This window comes from Accipiter gentilis, chromosome 8, assembly GCF_929443795.1.
Source record: "Accipiter gentilis chromosome 8, bAccGen1.1, whole genome shotgun sequence".
Lineage (NCBI taxonomy): Eukaryota > Metazoa > Chordata > Aves > Accipitriformes > Accipitridae > Astur > Astur gentilis.
The window spans coordinates 23,884,699-23,898,969 of NC_064887.1; the positions used below are offsets into that span (position 1 = coordinate 23,884,699).

A 14,271-nucleotide genomic window follows, 5' to 3' on the forward strand; every position below is an offset into this window, starting at 1 on the left:
TTTCTGTTTTTTAACTGAGCATATAAGACACGAGGAATCACAAAATAATTTATTTGTACAACTTCTCTTGGATACTAAAAGAAATAAGCTTATCTGAGTATGGAAAGAATTAATATGAAAAAAAAAGAGGTATGATATAAAAACAAGCAGACTGCAGGGAAGGACTGTGTCAACCAAAATTGCAGACATTCATTTATTTATTCATTTAGCAAAGAGTGGAGAGGAACAAAAAAAAAAAAAAAAAAAAAAGAAGAAAAAATTGGGTGTTGCAAGAGGATTAGGGGAAGTGGCTGCTGAAATCAGAATATAAATGCTTTGCAAGGTCAGTTCCTAGAGCAGTTGGTGAGTAGAATAGGAGTGCAAATAACACAAAGTAATAAAAGAAAGTAGGCTACAATACTAAATGTGTTTGCTGAGTTTCTGAATCTCTAGGATGTCACTCCTGGGGTATACAGCTCTGTTCTTATGCTGGATGTGTTGTGCTGCAGAAAGAGGTAAGCTTAAATGTGAAAAAAAAACCCAAATCTTTCTTAAAGCATATGTAAAGATGGTAACTAAAACAATATGTAAATAAAATGTTTGTATTGTAGACTATTTTAATAAACTTCTGACAACAATAATTGAGATTTCTTCTGGCAGTATTTAGCACCTTTAGTATTTAGTATCCTGTCATAGGTATTATTTCACCTATTTATTTGGATATCTACTGCCGTTATTAATCTGTTGCATGACTTCTTTAATGGTTAGTATCCCTATAAATTAGAGCCGGACAACTCATTTGTTATTATGTTTGTTAATTATTCTGACATCTAAAACCTGTAAACAGCTGGTAGATTAAAATAGAAAATATTCAATAAGTATGCATTTCTTTCTGTCTGGAATAATCTGTGAGATAAACTGAGAAAGAGGAATGATTACTAAATTGACTGAAAAGCTTACAAAATATCTGTTGACTGACAGACTTTTTAATCCAGGTATGCTTTTGTACATGTTTAAAGAAGCAGCTTTCTGTCTGGGTTTCTTTACATAGACTGTTGTGGAAAGGTAGCTATGTGTTTTTGAGCTAGTGTGTCTTTGCTTGGTTTGGGTTGTTTTTAATTTTAGATGACCTTATTAATCAAAACAACCATCTGATGGATTTTACTTCAAAAAAAATTGAAAAATCAGGATGTTAATTAAATGTATTATCTTTTTTGTATCTAATTATAATAAATACTGCTCCAAAGCAACTAATAAAGTATAATCTGTTTGCAAAGAAGTCCAGAAAAGTCCTGGTATTTGAAAAGAAAGTTTGCCTGAATTTGCACTTCCTGTTCACAATGCTTTCTTTAGGTCAGTGAGATTGCAAAGGAATGTGAATGTAGCAATGTTTGATTTATCCGGGACAACTATTGCCATGGGTCATGCAGGGTTCTTGGTTCAAGCTTCATACTGAAAGTCTGTGTGAGTTGTTCAAGAGCTGGGGTTTTGCGCAAGGGCTGAAAAATACTTCTACCTGAGTTCATGGTTTGCGCTTGACTTTATGGAAGTTGCCACTGGCATAATGATGGCACGAAAGCAGCTTGAGCTATTTCTAACTGAGGTTAAATCACATATAGATACAAAATAATTAATTCCAGCTCTCCTGATCTCTCACTAAAGGATTTGAAGGTATGCATTTTGTGCATGCTTTCTAATATAAAAATAAAACCCTCCCAATTTTGGTGAGTACACATGGTGAGTGATGCAATTAATATAGTTTTGAACTACATCGTGTCAGCAAAGGTCTTCTTCTCAACCTACTAAGAAACTGCATTTAAAAAAAATAATTAGCTGTAGTCATGTATGTATTATATACATACTGTGACAGTTGATGGTAATGCATAGTTTGACATCAGGGCAGGAATAGCCAAGAAGTTGAAATAAATGAGAGAGTTGAAATAAAACCTGGAAAGAAGCATGTCTTAGTAATGATGAAGAGACAGACTATGAGGAGATTCTCTTTTGTGCCTTTTTTTTTTTTTTTAAATATATAAACAAGGAGGAGTTAAGCAGCCCCATTCTGCACAACAGACGGTAAAAATGTAATACAACTCAGAATTCAGGAAGGAATAGAGCAGAGAAGCTCTCCCTGTACTAAATAGCCTATTTTCAAAATCATAGAATTCAGAGTGTGCTTTCTCAGCTTGCAAACTGAAAGCACTAATTTTCATGAGCTCTAATGAAAAATATGTAGAATTAGAAAAATTCCTTTCTCACCATTGCAAAACACTTTTTGGAGCAAACTAACACATTTGAAAGACAGAACTAGGTAGAGGAGTCTTGTTCATTTCGCTTATTCCTGCATTTTGCAAAAACGTTAAAAAGTGAATGTGTCTTAATCTCGCTAAGAAAAGTAGAAGGTCCTACTGCCTTTTTTTGATAGTAAGGTAGTACCCTCTAGTGGACAGAAGCAATAATTTTTACTCGGATGTAATCAGTCATTCGTAGGTGGGAGCATACTCATTGAAGTAGTTGGAAAAAATGTGAATATGTGGGCATACTCTTCCTTTAGCACCTCAGCAGTATTGTCAAAGCTTGTCTACTTCTGGCTACTTAAGACAGCCAAAATAAAGTTATTAGATCTCACAATTAACATTTTTTTCTTTATATTTTCAAAATGCCATAGCTGTAGAACACTTAAAATTATACATCCTTCTTGTTCTTGTAACAAATATTTTTCCTGATTTTTAAACAATTTTCTAAAATTATGCCTCTAATTTGGTAGCTTCTCCACTGACTGAAATAAAAACTGTGAATGTTCAGGGGTACGTCTTTGTATAACTAAATTAAATTCACTTTCCACACATTGATGTGGAAGATTGGGTATTTAATCTGCTCACTTTGTATTAGAAATCACAGCTAATCTGTGGTTGTGATCTCCACAGTTTAGTTCAGCAAGCCATAACTCCACATTCGTCACATGAGGAAAGATTCTAAATATTTTTCTGTAGTCCCACTTCCAAGCAGCACCTGGACAAGCTGCAGGAAAGCCTTGGTGAGAGTATTGCTGCTTTCTCAAACCTGCAGCCTCAGAACTAAACTTGTGAGAGGACTTTTGTGCCAACTCTCTACTGAGCAATGAATCTACTCACCAAGAAATTTCCTTCCCTGGTGGACATTTTTTCTTCCATTTATTTTCTATACAGAGGTTTCATTTCTTTTCCAAGGCTTTATTTCTCAGAATCATCCTTGATGAATTCTCACCTTTCATGTTCAGATGTAAAACAGACTTTATTGCATCTAGTTAACTAGACTGTCCAGACTCTGTTACTCTGCATAAAGCTTCAGCCTTTAAAATAAGTACATTTCAGTCACCCGAGCACAGAGAATTAGTCACTGAAATTAGGTCAATTATTATAAACAACAACAACAAAATGTTTCTTAACAAAGATCATTTAGTTTTTCACTAACAGCTTCACAACATTTGTTTCTTTCCCCTTTAGTCTGATTTTTCTCATGCTCAAGCTGTTGAGGAACTTCTTAATAAAATTAAATCAGGTTCATTTCTTGTAATTCATATGGGCTTGGCTGTACATTTCATGGACACTGAAAAAGGCCCAGGAAGGAGCTTTTGGGGAAGGATGGTATAATATTGAGCTAATGAGAAATATCAGACAACACCATTCACCCCCCCCAAACTGAGTCAAAATGCTTTGAAGCTAACAAAGGTCAAAGTGAATATCCAGAATTAATTACATCATGTAATAAGTAACATGTCATAAGAAGTGACGTCATGGACAGGAAGGAGTAAGTTTTGGAATATCAGGTGATCTTGGCCTGGAGAGAAGGTTTAGGCAATGTAAAAGTGAGGGGACATATGACAGAACTTGATCAAATGACACATGACCCTAATGTCAGTAAGGATGGTGGTGGCTGCAGAAGAAAATAGTTTGAAAGGAGACTCTACAGAGTGCACAGAGCTGTTCTCTGTGGTAATGGAAGGACAGGCATGAAGGAGCTCCTGCAGATGGAAGGGTAAAAGATGTTTGTGGTTAGAACCAGAACATGAATCTTGTCTCAGTCTTTGTAACTAAAATCTATTCAATTAATTACGACTGCTCCGTGTGGTTTCTCGGCACTTGCTTGACTATTCTTATGTCCTTCTAAATGTCTCTTCATATTCCTAATGTGGATTCTCAGCGGTTTCCTATTTTGTGATGATTAAGTAGAATACATATGCTTGTTTGATCACAAATGTCCACAGGATTTCTTGCTACATTTCCTATTGTAGAATTATTTTGGCATTTGTAGCATGTGCTTCAGTCACCGGTATTTTTATTTACAATTTTTAGCTTGTGAAGAACCTCCTCCTAGAAGGGTTAAAGAAGTTCCTACTGAAAGATGGGACAAACCTCCCTATCCACATGGCACTCAAGTAACATACAGATGTCGGCCTGGGTATATAAAACTTGGACGAATTGTGTTTGAGTGTGCTGATGGAGCATGGAAGCAACACCTTCCAGGGGCAGAATGCAGAAGTAAGTATTTATGCAAAATATGTGAAAACACTTGACCTGACAGCTCACATTCCTTGCCAGTGATGTCAATATGAAATTGCCATTGTATCTTTACCTGTAACTTACTTATTGCATCGTCCTTTAAAATATCATCCTAAAAAGTATGCATGCATAAGGAAACATTTTTGGAAGGTCCTTTTTCTTACTCTAGGGCGCCCTTATTAACCAGATGTATGTTAAGTTATTAAGTTATTAGGAGCTTGCTTCCACAATTTTAGAAGAAGTCTAATGCAGATGAAATTTACAGTCTAAGTAGAATAAAGCACTAACCTAGCTTCTGAATGCGAGTCAAGAGATAGTATTGTCTTCTTTTCAGTTTATTCGACTAGTTCTATGAAAGATATAATTTCTTGGAAGTGGGAAATAATTTTTCCTTGCCTTCTCTTTTAATCTGTGAAGGAAAAGTCATGATTAGAGTGAGAGCTGCTATTTATTATCTCTAGTATACTGTCTTAAGAGTTTGGAAGTATCTCACACCCTCATACAGAATTCGTTAGTGAAGAAATTGAAGTTTATTATTGTTAGTCAGTAGATACATCTTTTCTGTAATAAATGAGTTTTAAACACAAAGAAACTTTAGACACATGAGCTTTTTTTCTTACATATCTAACATACAGAATTTTTACTGGTAGAGTATAAATGTTTGGTTTGATAATATAAAATTAAGTCCCAGGTGACATTCAGAGATGAATACAAATCATGAGTAAAAATGAATTAATAAAGTTGTTACTATTTTCACTTACATTTTTTATGTAGTCACCTTCTCAGATTGTATATATATTTGTATAACTACTCAGTGAACATGGGTCTTTCAAGTTATACAAAAGTTGCCTTTTAGCAACATATTTTAGTAGATACTGCCACCCAGTGAATAGATACTGACACTGGCAAGGTGCAGGTGGAAGGAGAAAGGGGATGCTCTGCCACAGGTGAAGTGATCCTGTTCCCTTTTCAGGATAGGCCACCCTAGACGGTAAAATTGATCATGACGTTGCCCATTTTCTCTGGATCGCACTGAAGCAGGTGTAGGGCCTACTTAAGCACCTCTTCCTTCAAAAAACCAAGGATGTTGATACATTCCAAGAAATTAAATTGCCTAGCTCAACAAGGACCAGGAAAGATTTCTTCTGAGGAGGCCTGATAGGTTTTAGCTATGCAGTTTATTTTGCAGTCCATATTATAACATCAAAAGTGGATGAATGAGGGGTATGGTGTGTTTATCTTTGCAATTATTTAGGGAATCAAGGGCAAGTAGTTAGGGCCAGACCACAGGAAAAGTCCTATGGGGAACTTTGAGCAGAAAGGACTGAGGACCAAAAGACTCCTGTGGCCTTAGATCATCCCTCTTTACTCAAAACAATTCCCATCAGATTGAGGATATTTCATTTCCAATCATGGATGAATTCTGTAGGAGAAGCTTTGGACAAATTTATGCCACAAGTTGTATGAAAAGCTGAAGCTACATCTTGCCATTAAATTTGTCATACAACTTAAGATGACCTCAGCCTTTTTAAAGGAATAAAACCTGCTAATTTGTTATTTAATTAAAAAAAATAAATCAGCAGATCCTTACTGCAATATGTTCTCATTGAGGATAGTGATTAAAAAAAGGGATGTTGATCATGCTGATGCTGAGCATTTTTGAATTTTTGAAAGGCCCATACTCGCTGTAATTACTAGAAAGTGCTATCTTTCACACTTTCATATTCCTGTGCATGGTGTAATTAATTTTTTTCTTCTTCTTCTTTTGTTACCAGATAAGCCCTGTGGACATCCTGGAGATACTGAGTTTGGTTCCTTTGAACTTACCAGTGGAAGTGAATTTGTATTTGGTGCCAGAGTTGAGTACAGATGTAATGAGGGGTAATACTTACTTAATTCAATACACAGGAGTTAACATAAGGTGTTAATGTTAAAAGAAGTGTCAGTTACAGATTTGTTGTCTGTAAGGCAGCTGCAGCTTACTAATATTTAATGCTTGGTTATTGTTTAATTTAAATTTCTGCAATTACAGTAATACTAAAGGTAACTCTTTCTCATGTCTGGTGCTATTGGAGTAACTGAACTCATGCACCTGAAACTGTCATGCATGGTGTCTAAAATATGTAAGGCTGTAGCTAAATTGAAATCATGGTTGCCCAAGTATAAAACAAACAAAACCAGTGATCTGTCTGTAAAGCTACCTCATGACTCCACTAGCCAGCCAGGCCAGTTCAGATGGAAATGCAGCTTTGCACGCTGGAATCAGTGCTCTCAGTAGGCAGTCATGATGGAATTATGTTAGTGAAGTCATTCTGCCATGCAACAGTCTCCTATTCAGAACCACAACTCATCAGTCCTGCTTAAATCATTTTTGTGCATTATGAAGTAAAATGTATTGTAAAAAATGTTTGAAGGAAGGCATGTCTGGTAGACTCCCTAACTGTTTTCACTGGCTGTTTGGAAGAAATTCTTCTCTCTTCTTCCTCTATTCATCTTTTACAATGAAAACTGCAACAAGACAAATATGTAATATTGTGCTTAGTTAAGTATGCTTATGACTGGATTCTTTCCTCTGGAAATGCAAATCAGTTATCAGCATGATACAGTGGTTTAGCCATGCTTTTGCAGTCTTTGTATTGCTGGAATCTAGTCTGAATTCCACAACAAGAGTTCCAAAATCAGTATTCTCCTTAATCCCTTAAGTTCAGACAGTTCTTCACTGTCATTTCAGACTAGCTGTACTTTCTCTGACTACATTTCAGACAAAGCAGAAGCCATGGCATTGTGGCCATGTTGCCCTCAAACCTAAGGTAATAGTAGCTCATCAAAGCATGAGATACATATGGTTTGGATTAAGTCCTATTTTGATGCTGTTACATGGCTTTCAGTCATACTAGAGCACAGGCAACAGGAGTTTTACTCTGCTTGCTATTCATTGTGTAAATTGCCCCTTAGTTATTTGTTATGTAGCCAAAGCTTGTTATCTCTGTAATGAAGAAACCATCTTACTGATTACTTCCTACTTTCTGATTTTTTTTTTCGTCTTTTTTGCCATATGCAATTGAAAGATACAAAACAGGGAAGATGCAGGCCACATCTTCAGGCCACATGTTTTGGTTAGTGTGTGCTGGAACATATGAAACCTACTTCCTTTGCTTCAAAAACAGCAGCACTGCTGTTTCTGTCACATAATGAGACTGTATTTTAGCATTGTTTACTTTTTATTCCGTAAGATACCGGATGCTCAGCCAAAGAAATTACCGTGAGTGTCAGGCAGATGGATGGAGCAATGACATCCCTCACTGTGAAGGTAAATAGAGTTTGACATTTAATTCTTTATCAAACTGTCTTTTTATCTGTCTGATACTATCCAGAACTAGTCTGTTATCTCCCTACTAGTATTAATTCACATTTGTTTAAATTCAAGTTATGCAGCAGTGAAATTCTTACAATGACTGCTTAGCCATTTTAGTCCAAGAAGCACTCAAGAACACTTAACTTTTGTTTAAAAGAATTCACAAAACAGTCTTGTCACTCCCAGACTGGCTTAAAGCTCTTCCTCACCTAAAGGCCCTGATAGAGCACATGCCTGCAAAACATGGTTACAGAAGACAGCTGGGATGAGGCATTTCGGATGTATGTGAAAGCATGTGTGTTTTTAGCTAGTTCCCTCCTCCACCCTTATGAATATCCTAGCCATTAAGATTTTGTTATAAGTTCTTCTCCCTATTAGCATACTGTGGAAGAACTTCAGTAAGTAAGAATGAGAGCAAGAGAGACTCAGACCTCAAGACTTAGCAGACTGGATGGCTCAGATGATACGTCCCTGATTCTGGAAACCTTTTCACCAGTTTCAAACCTGTATGACTGTGAAAATAAGCTTCCTTTCTTCCCAAAGATAATTTTTAACTGGTCTATTTTAACATATGTGTGCAGCGGTGTAATTTCTCTTTAGGTTAAGCATCTAATGTCACAAAAGGGTCTGTAAGTAAAGAATCACAAATGAAAGTAGATATCTTTCTGTTCTCTAGAGTTTGTTGTCAGTGTTTTGACATTTCCTTGGTTTCAGATACTTAACATTTAGCTTACTGGATTTTGAGGGTCCTCAATTTTAAGCACACAGGTCTCTGCACAGTATAGAGCAATGGTTTCCCACATTTTTTGTCATATGTCACCAAGATACTGCAATTTCAAAGTCCTCGTAAGATTTTTCTTTCATGATTCAGGAGTTTTTATTAGACTGAAATATGATTGCCTATGAAAGAAAGTATTTGTATAATGTCCTGATTGTGAGGAACCTAGAAGATAGAATGTGAGCTCATAGAAAAGGCAGATGGCTTATAAGATGGAGAATGTTGTCAGAGAGAAGCAGGAGCTATAGTAGGCAAAACACCAGCCACTTTCATACATGCTCAGTGATATCTATGTGAACGTTTAAGAATGAGCTTTGATAGTCATTTCCCCCTTAATAAGAAATATCTGATGACATATGTGAATTCTTTCTTGTTCTGCAATTACAAAGTTAGGAGATACAAGAGGTCTAAATTAATGGTTGACATTGTGGTTTTTTACTTCAGTAATATAATTGTTCTGATATCCTTAACTAGGATTTTTAGTTAGTAACTGAACTGTTGTAGTCAGTCTATAACACAACACTTTTCCAGATATTTGTCTATAGCAAATTCAGTTTGGCATAGCTCTGAAGTAAATTAACCTATTTTGACAAAGTTGAATGGCTCTATGTGTCAGTCAAAGCTCATCTAACCATCAATAGAATTCATAGGCTCACAGGATATTTTAGATTGGGCGAGACATCAGGATGTCATCTAGGTCAGTGGGTGCTCTGTCTTTAGCCTTCAAGGGCAGAGAAGAGGATGATGAGAGCCGGTCTACAAGCTTCCTCCTATGTCAGTCTGTCTTTTTGCTTAGGGTTTTGTATTATATCTGTTGCAAATGGTGTCTGAATACATAAAAAAACTGTATATTTATAAAATGTGCAAGGAAATTACAGTGAGTTTTCTGTATTTTAACATTTTTGTGTGTCAATCCATTTTACAGAATAGACCTCAAAATGGCTGGGTTTTTTCCTTTCCTTTTGTTTTGTTTTGTTTTGTTTTGTTTTGTTTTCCAGTGGCAAAGTGTTTACCCATACAAGCACCAGTAAATGGAAGAATAATTATGACTGGTGCATTTGAGCTAGGCCGAGAATATTCCTTTGGCCAAGTTGTAAATTTTGAATGTAATGCAAAATACAAGCTTGTTGGACCTAAGGAAATAATTTGCTCTTCTAATGGAAAATGGAATAGTGATGTGCCTCAGTGCCAAGGTAAAAAGTACACTATTTATTATCTGTAATTAAGAAGCTTTATTCTCACAGACTTCTAAGGATTGGGTACCATGGGAAACTACAAACCTTTTACTTTATTCCACAGCAATTAAGCATACTTTGTCTATAAACAATCTCCATTGCATATGTGCAGAATAAGTGGGATAAGAAAGAGAAATCGGAGAATGTTGGATGCTAATATAGTCTTAATGGACCATATGTTTGTTCTGCATTTTCACTACAAGCTGTATGTCTTGCTAGGCTGCAGTCAATTTCTTTGAATACAGCTTTGGTATGTCATAAGATTCAATCACTTCAGTGTTGATTTAACCAAAGTAATCACAAACAATTTTAAATCTATGTGAACCAAGTTTAAAAAACCAAGTATGATTTTAATTCACTCATGTTCTTAGGGTATATAAAATACAAAGACATCATGATGGATTTTTCTTTTTTCAGACTGATGTGTTTCAACAAGTTAGAAGGTTAATTCATGTTTAGTTTTTTACTCAAACACAAAATCACAGAATAAGTGAGGTTGGAAGGGACCTCTGAAGGTCCCTCAAAGCAGTCAGCTAGAGCAAGTTGCGAAACACCATGTCCAGTCAGCTTTTGAACATCTCCAAGGATGGAGACTCCACAGCCTCTCTGGGTAATGTGTTCCAGTGTATGACCACTCTTAAATAAAAATGGTTTTTCTTATGTTTAAGTGGTATTTCCTGTATTTCAATTTGTGCCCATTGCTTCTCACCTTGTCACTGGGTGCCAATCTGAGGGGTCTGGCTCCACCATCATTACAATCAGGGATTTATACATACAAGTAAGATCGTCCCTCCCCCCCCAAGCCTTCTTTTCTCTAGACTCTCTTAAGCCTCTTTTTATCTGTCAGTTTTTCCAATTTCTTAATTATCTTCATGTCCCTTCACTGGACCTGCTCCAGTATGTCCATGTCTTTCCTGTATTGAGGAGCTCAGACCTGGGCGCAGCACTCCAGATGTGGTCCCACAAGTGCTGAGCAGAAGGGGAAGGATCACCCACCTTGACCTGCTGGCAGTGCTCTTCCCGGTGGAGCCCAGGGTGCTGTTTTCTTTGTTAGCTGCAAAGGTGCATGGCCGGCCCCTGTTCAGCTTGTCCATCAGGACTGCCAAGTTTTCTTCTGCAAAACTACTTTTCAACCAGTCGAGCCCACCCTGTCCTGACCAAGGCTTGTCCTGGTGGATGGGGTTTTTCTCCCATTTTGCAAAAAGAGATTGCAGGGGATTGGATTATCAGTATGTAAGAACCAATCCCAGGAAGTTTATGGTAATGATCACTGTTAAACATTCAGTCCACCAAGTGTCTTAGTTTATTTATATGTTATCTGATTGGGAAGTATGCATTTAGAAGAGCAGAGTACATATGTTAGGATGTCAGATACATGTATGGTTTATTCACAATTTCAGCGCTGCATTTTGCTGCTTCGAAATCCCCATTTATTATAATTTGAACAGCATAAAGTGGGATTAAACATGTGCTTCTAACATTTGCAGAATATAGTGAATTTTGTTAAACAATGACGATTCCACTGAGCTACATTTCATCCTAAATACAAAGTAAATGCAGCAAAGGAATCCAAGAGAACTCTTTGGTGACCTGCTCTGTGGCCAAGGAAACAAAGCCTTAAGTATTTTCTGGCTTTATGAATGCAGTTTTTGGAAACTGCAAGATCTTGGTGGTTTTACTGGGTTTCGTAAGGAGCTGGGGGCGATGAGGTTCTTTTATAGATTGTTAAGCATTCTAGTGTTTTCCAGATAGATAGTTTAATTCTTTTTTCCCATTGATGCCATGATTTAACTAATTGGCTACTGGCTGTGAGAGAGCTCTAGGTTTGCTGGAAATCACACAAAAATGAAATTATCTGAAAAATGGAAAATCCTAAATTTCAGCTAGCCTAGATGCTTATTTTAGAATGTCTCCTGCCTTATATACTGATTCTGAGATCCATTAAAATCCAAAGCAAAGCCCTCATGAGACAGGGCTGACAGACAAAATCTGTCTCATGAACCAATTTGGTATTGATGCTGTGATATAGCACACTTTCTACCTGGCACCCACAGGTCATTGGTCAGGTCATTGAAGAGTTCTCAAATAAGTTTCAGTTTGCAAATGCAAATGTTTTTGTGAAGTCGAATGAAAAAAACCTCTAAATTTGATTCCAATAGGCATTTATTCTTAGCAAATAAAAATAAAAAAAATACATGGGTTTTGTCTTTCTTAATTTCAGAGATTATTTGTGATGTGCCAGAAATTCTGCATGGATATGTACATTCTCCAAAGGCATCTTACAAGGAATCTGAACAGCTACAGTTTGCCTGTAATGAAGGATACAGATACGGTGAAAGAGCAGATGTACAATGTACTGAATCAGGATGGAATCCAACCCCCTATTGTACTGGTTAGCCTTGCCTAAAGTTATTTTGCACATTTTTTGTGTTTGGAAGTTATTTCGGAGATTAGTAATGACAAACATTAGTTTATTCATAACAAAAGAAATCCATCCATATCTGACCAATATGCCATGAAGGTCTGGAAGGATGAAGTGTTAAAGGGACCAAACAACTGGATAAGAGTTTTCCATGGAGAGCAGTAGCAAAAACAGTTAATTCAGTCTTTTGTTACTTGATTATTAAATTATAATGGGATATATATTATATAATAATATAAATTAAATTATTAAATAGGTCCATGAAGCAACAGTTTCTCCAGTATACTGTATAAATGAGGTTGATGCTAAAATACTTCATGCAGCATTAGTAGCTGTTTTTATTTTATTCTGTTTTTATATGATTCTGAATTAGTGGGGGGAACATAGGAAAAAGACTTCTTGGGTTAGAAAAAAATCCTGATTTGGACAAATAGGAAGGATAAAGCTGAATATCTTTACCTTCTACAAAATATGATGAAAATTCTTTATCAAAGGAATGGAAAAATCAGAGATTAAAGAGAATATTTAAGCAAGCAGGAAAAAAAGGTATTAATACCAAAGAAATTCAAACTACCGAAGAAATCTGAAATTTTTAACAGAATGGGAAGATCAATATTTGAAACCACCTTCTTAGAGAAGTGGTAAGGTTTTTGAAGTCCTATTATCTTCACATCAAGTCTCAATACCTTTTAAACTGTTTAACATGAACTTAACTGGCATAGTCAGTGGCTGTGCTGTATGTTCGAAAACTGGGTAAAGAAATATGTTCGATACCATATGAATTGCAGCAGCATGAATAAAATTAGGGGAAGCTAATAGGCTTAACTTGATGACCTACGTATGAATCACACGCAGTTCTTTGAGGGGGAGATAGAAGTTACCGCATCTTCAGGTCTTCCGTGTTCAGTAGTTGAGATGCTGTGTCATCGTAGCCAAGACTCTGCTACTGGTAATTGTAGGACTAACCACTCAGTAAAATACCACTCAACATCTCGCCCTGTATGAACATTTGAGACAATAGAAGTTTGCTAGACCTATTGAACTGACCTCTGCATTTTGTCTGAGTGTCCTGATGATTCTTACTGTAGTTTGAGCAGACTGAGCACGTGGTTGCTAGTCATTATATCCATTCTTTAAATTTCCAGACTACTAGTTCTGATCAACCAGTTCCAACCAAAGAGGAACAATTAAAAAATGATCCCTATTTCACTAATGAAACTTCAGTAAGAAATTGCTAGTGTACTGTGCAACCTTTCAGAAATTACTGGAGATTACAGAAGTAACTTTCAAGTTAAACTCCTGACTTAAGTTTGTAAGCTGCCTGTCAAGAGTTCTTCTGAAATAGTAAGATAGTGTTGTAGGAAGAACAATCTGAAGTTGACATGGCCAGTTCCAAAGGAGTTTGAGAAAATGTGAAGTGGTCCAATTTCAGAAAGAGAAGTAGTCCATTGATGGCCATAAGTGTGTAAACTGAAAATTATAATGGAATTCTAGTGCTGGATTATACATAAAGCTGAAAACAGTAGCACTTTCTACACAGCCATTATGTCAAAAATTGTGTACAACATAGGTTTGAAGTTCACTAACCCTAAGAACTGTGAACATGAAGTGATGTATAAACAGAGACCAAAATAATACGGTGTGCATGAATCCTGCCACTTCCATGACCCTTGGTCTAGGATGAAGACAGCAATTTGTTTAATGTCATCAGAACTGTAATTGCACAACCACATTATCCATGGTGTTCAAACTTCCCATCAGAAATTGTCTGAGAATCTCTACAAATTAATATATTTACAGTGCTGAAACTCCCTCTTGCTTTTTAACTCCTAAATGTCATCTGAGCAGTTAAGATGACAAATCTATAATTTCTGAGGCTAGTCCTGTTTGACATCAGCCCTCTGGGTCATGGATTTTGCTTTAGTTTCATTCAACTACAGCACTTAAACATTATATTGAAA

At 36.3% G+C, this 14,271-nt stretch overlaps 1 protein-coding gene across 2 annotated transcripts in view; it reads left to right on the plus strand.

The window, feature by feature from the left end:
• Positions 1-319: 319 nt before the first annotated feature.
• The window catches only part of CFH (complement factor H), a 39,477-nt gene continuing 25,525 nt past the window's right edge, over positions 320-14,271 (plus strand). The window contains exons 1-6 of one of the 2 annotated variants that reach the window (XM_049807679.1): positions 320-494; positions 4,314-4,499; positions 6,296-6,401; positions 7,754-7,830; positions 9,652-9,846; positions 12,110-12,280. In XM_049807679.1, the coding sequence (XP_049663636.1) occupies positions 434-494; positions 4,314-4,499; positions 6,296-6,401; positions 7,754-7,830; positions 9,652-9,846; positions 12,110-12,280 (796 nt within the window). In that variant the 5' untranslated portion in view covers positions 320-433. The remainder of the gene's footprint in view (positions 495-4,313; positions 4,500-6,295; positions 6,402-7,753; positions 7,831-9,651; positions 9,847-12,109; positions 12,281-14,271) is intronic. The other variant, XM_049807678.1, reaches the window with a different exon arrangement.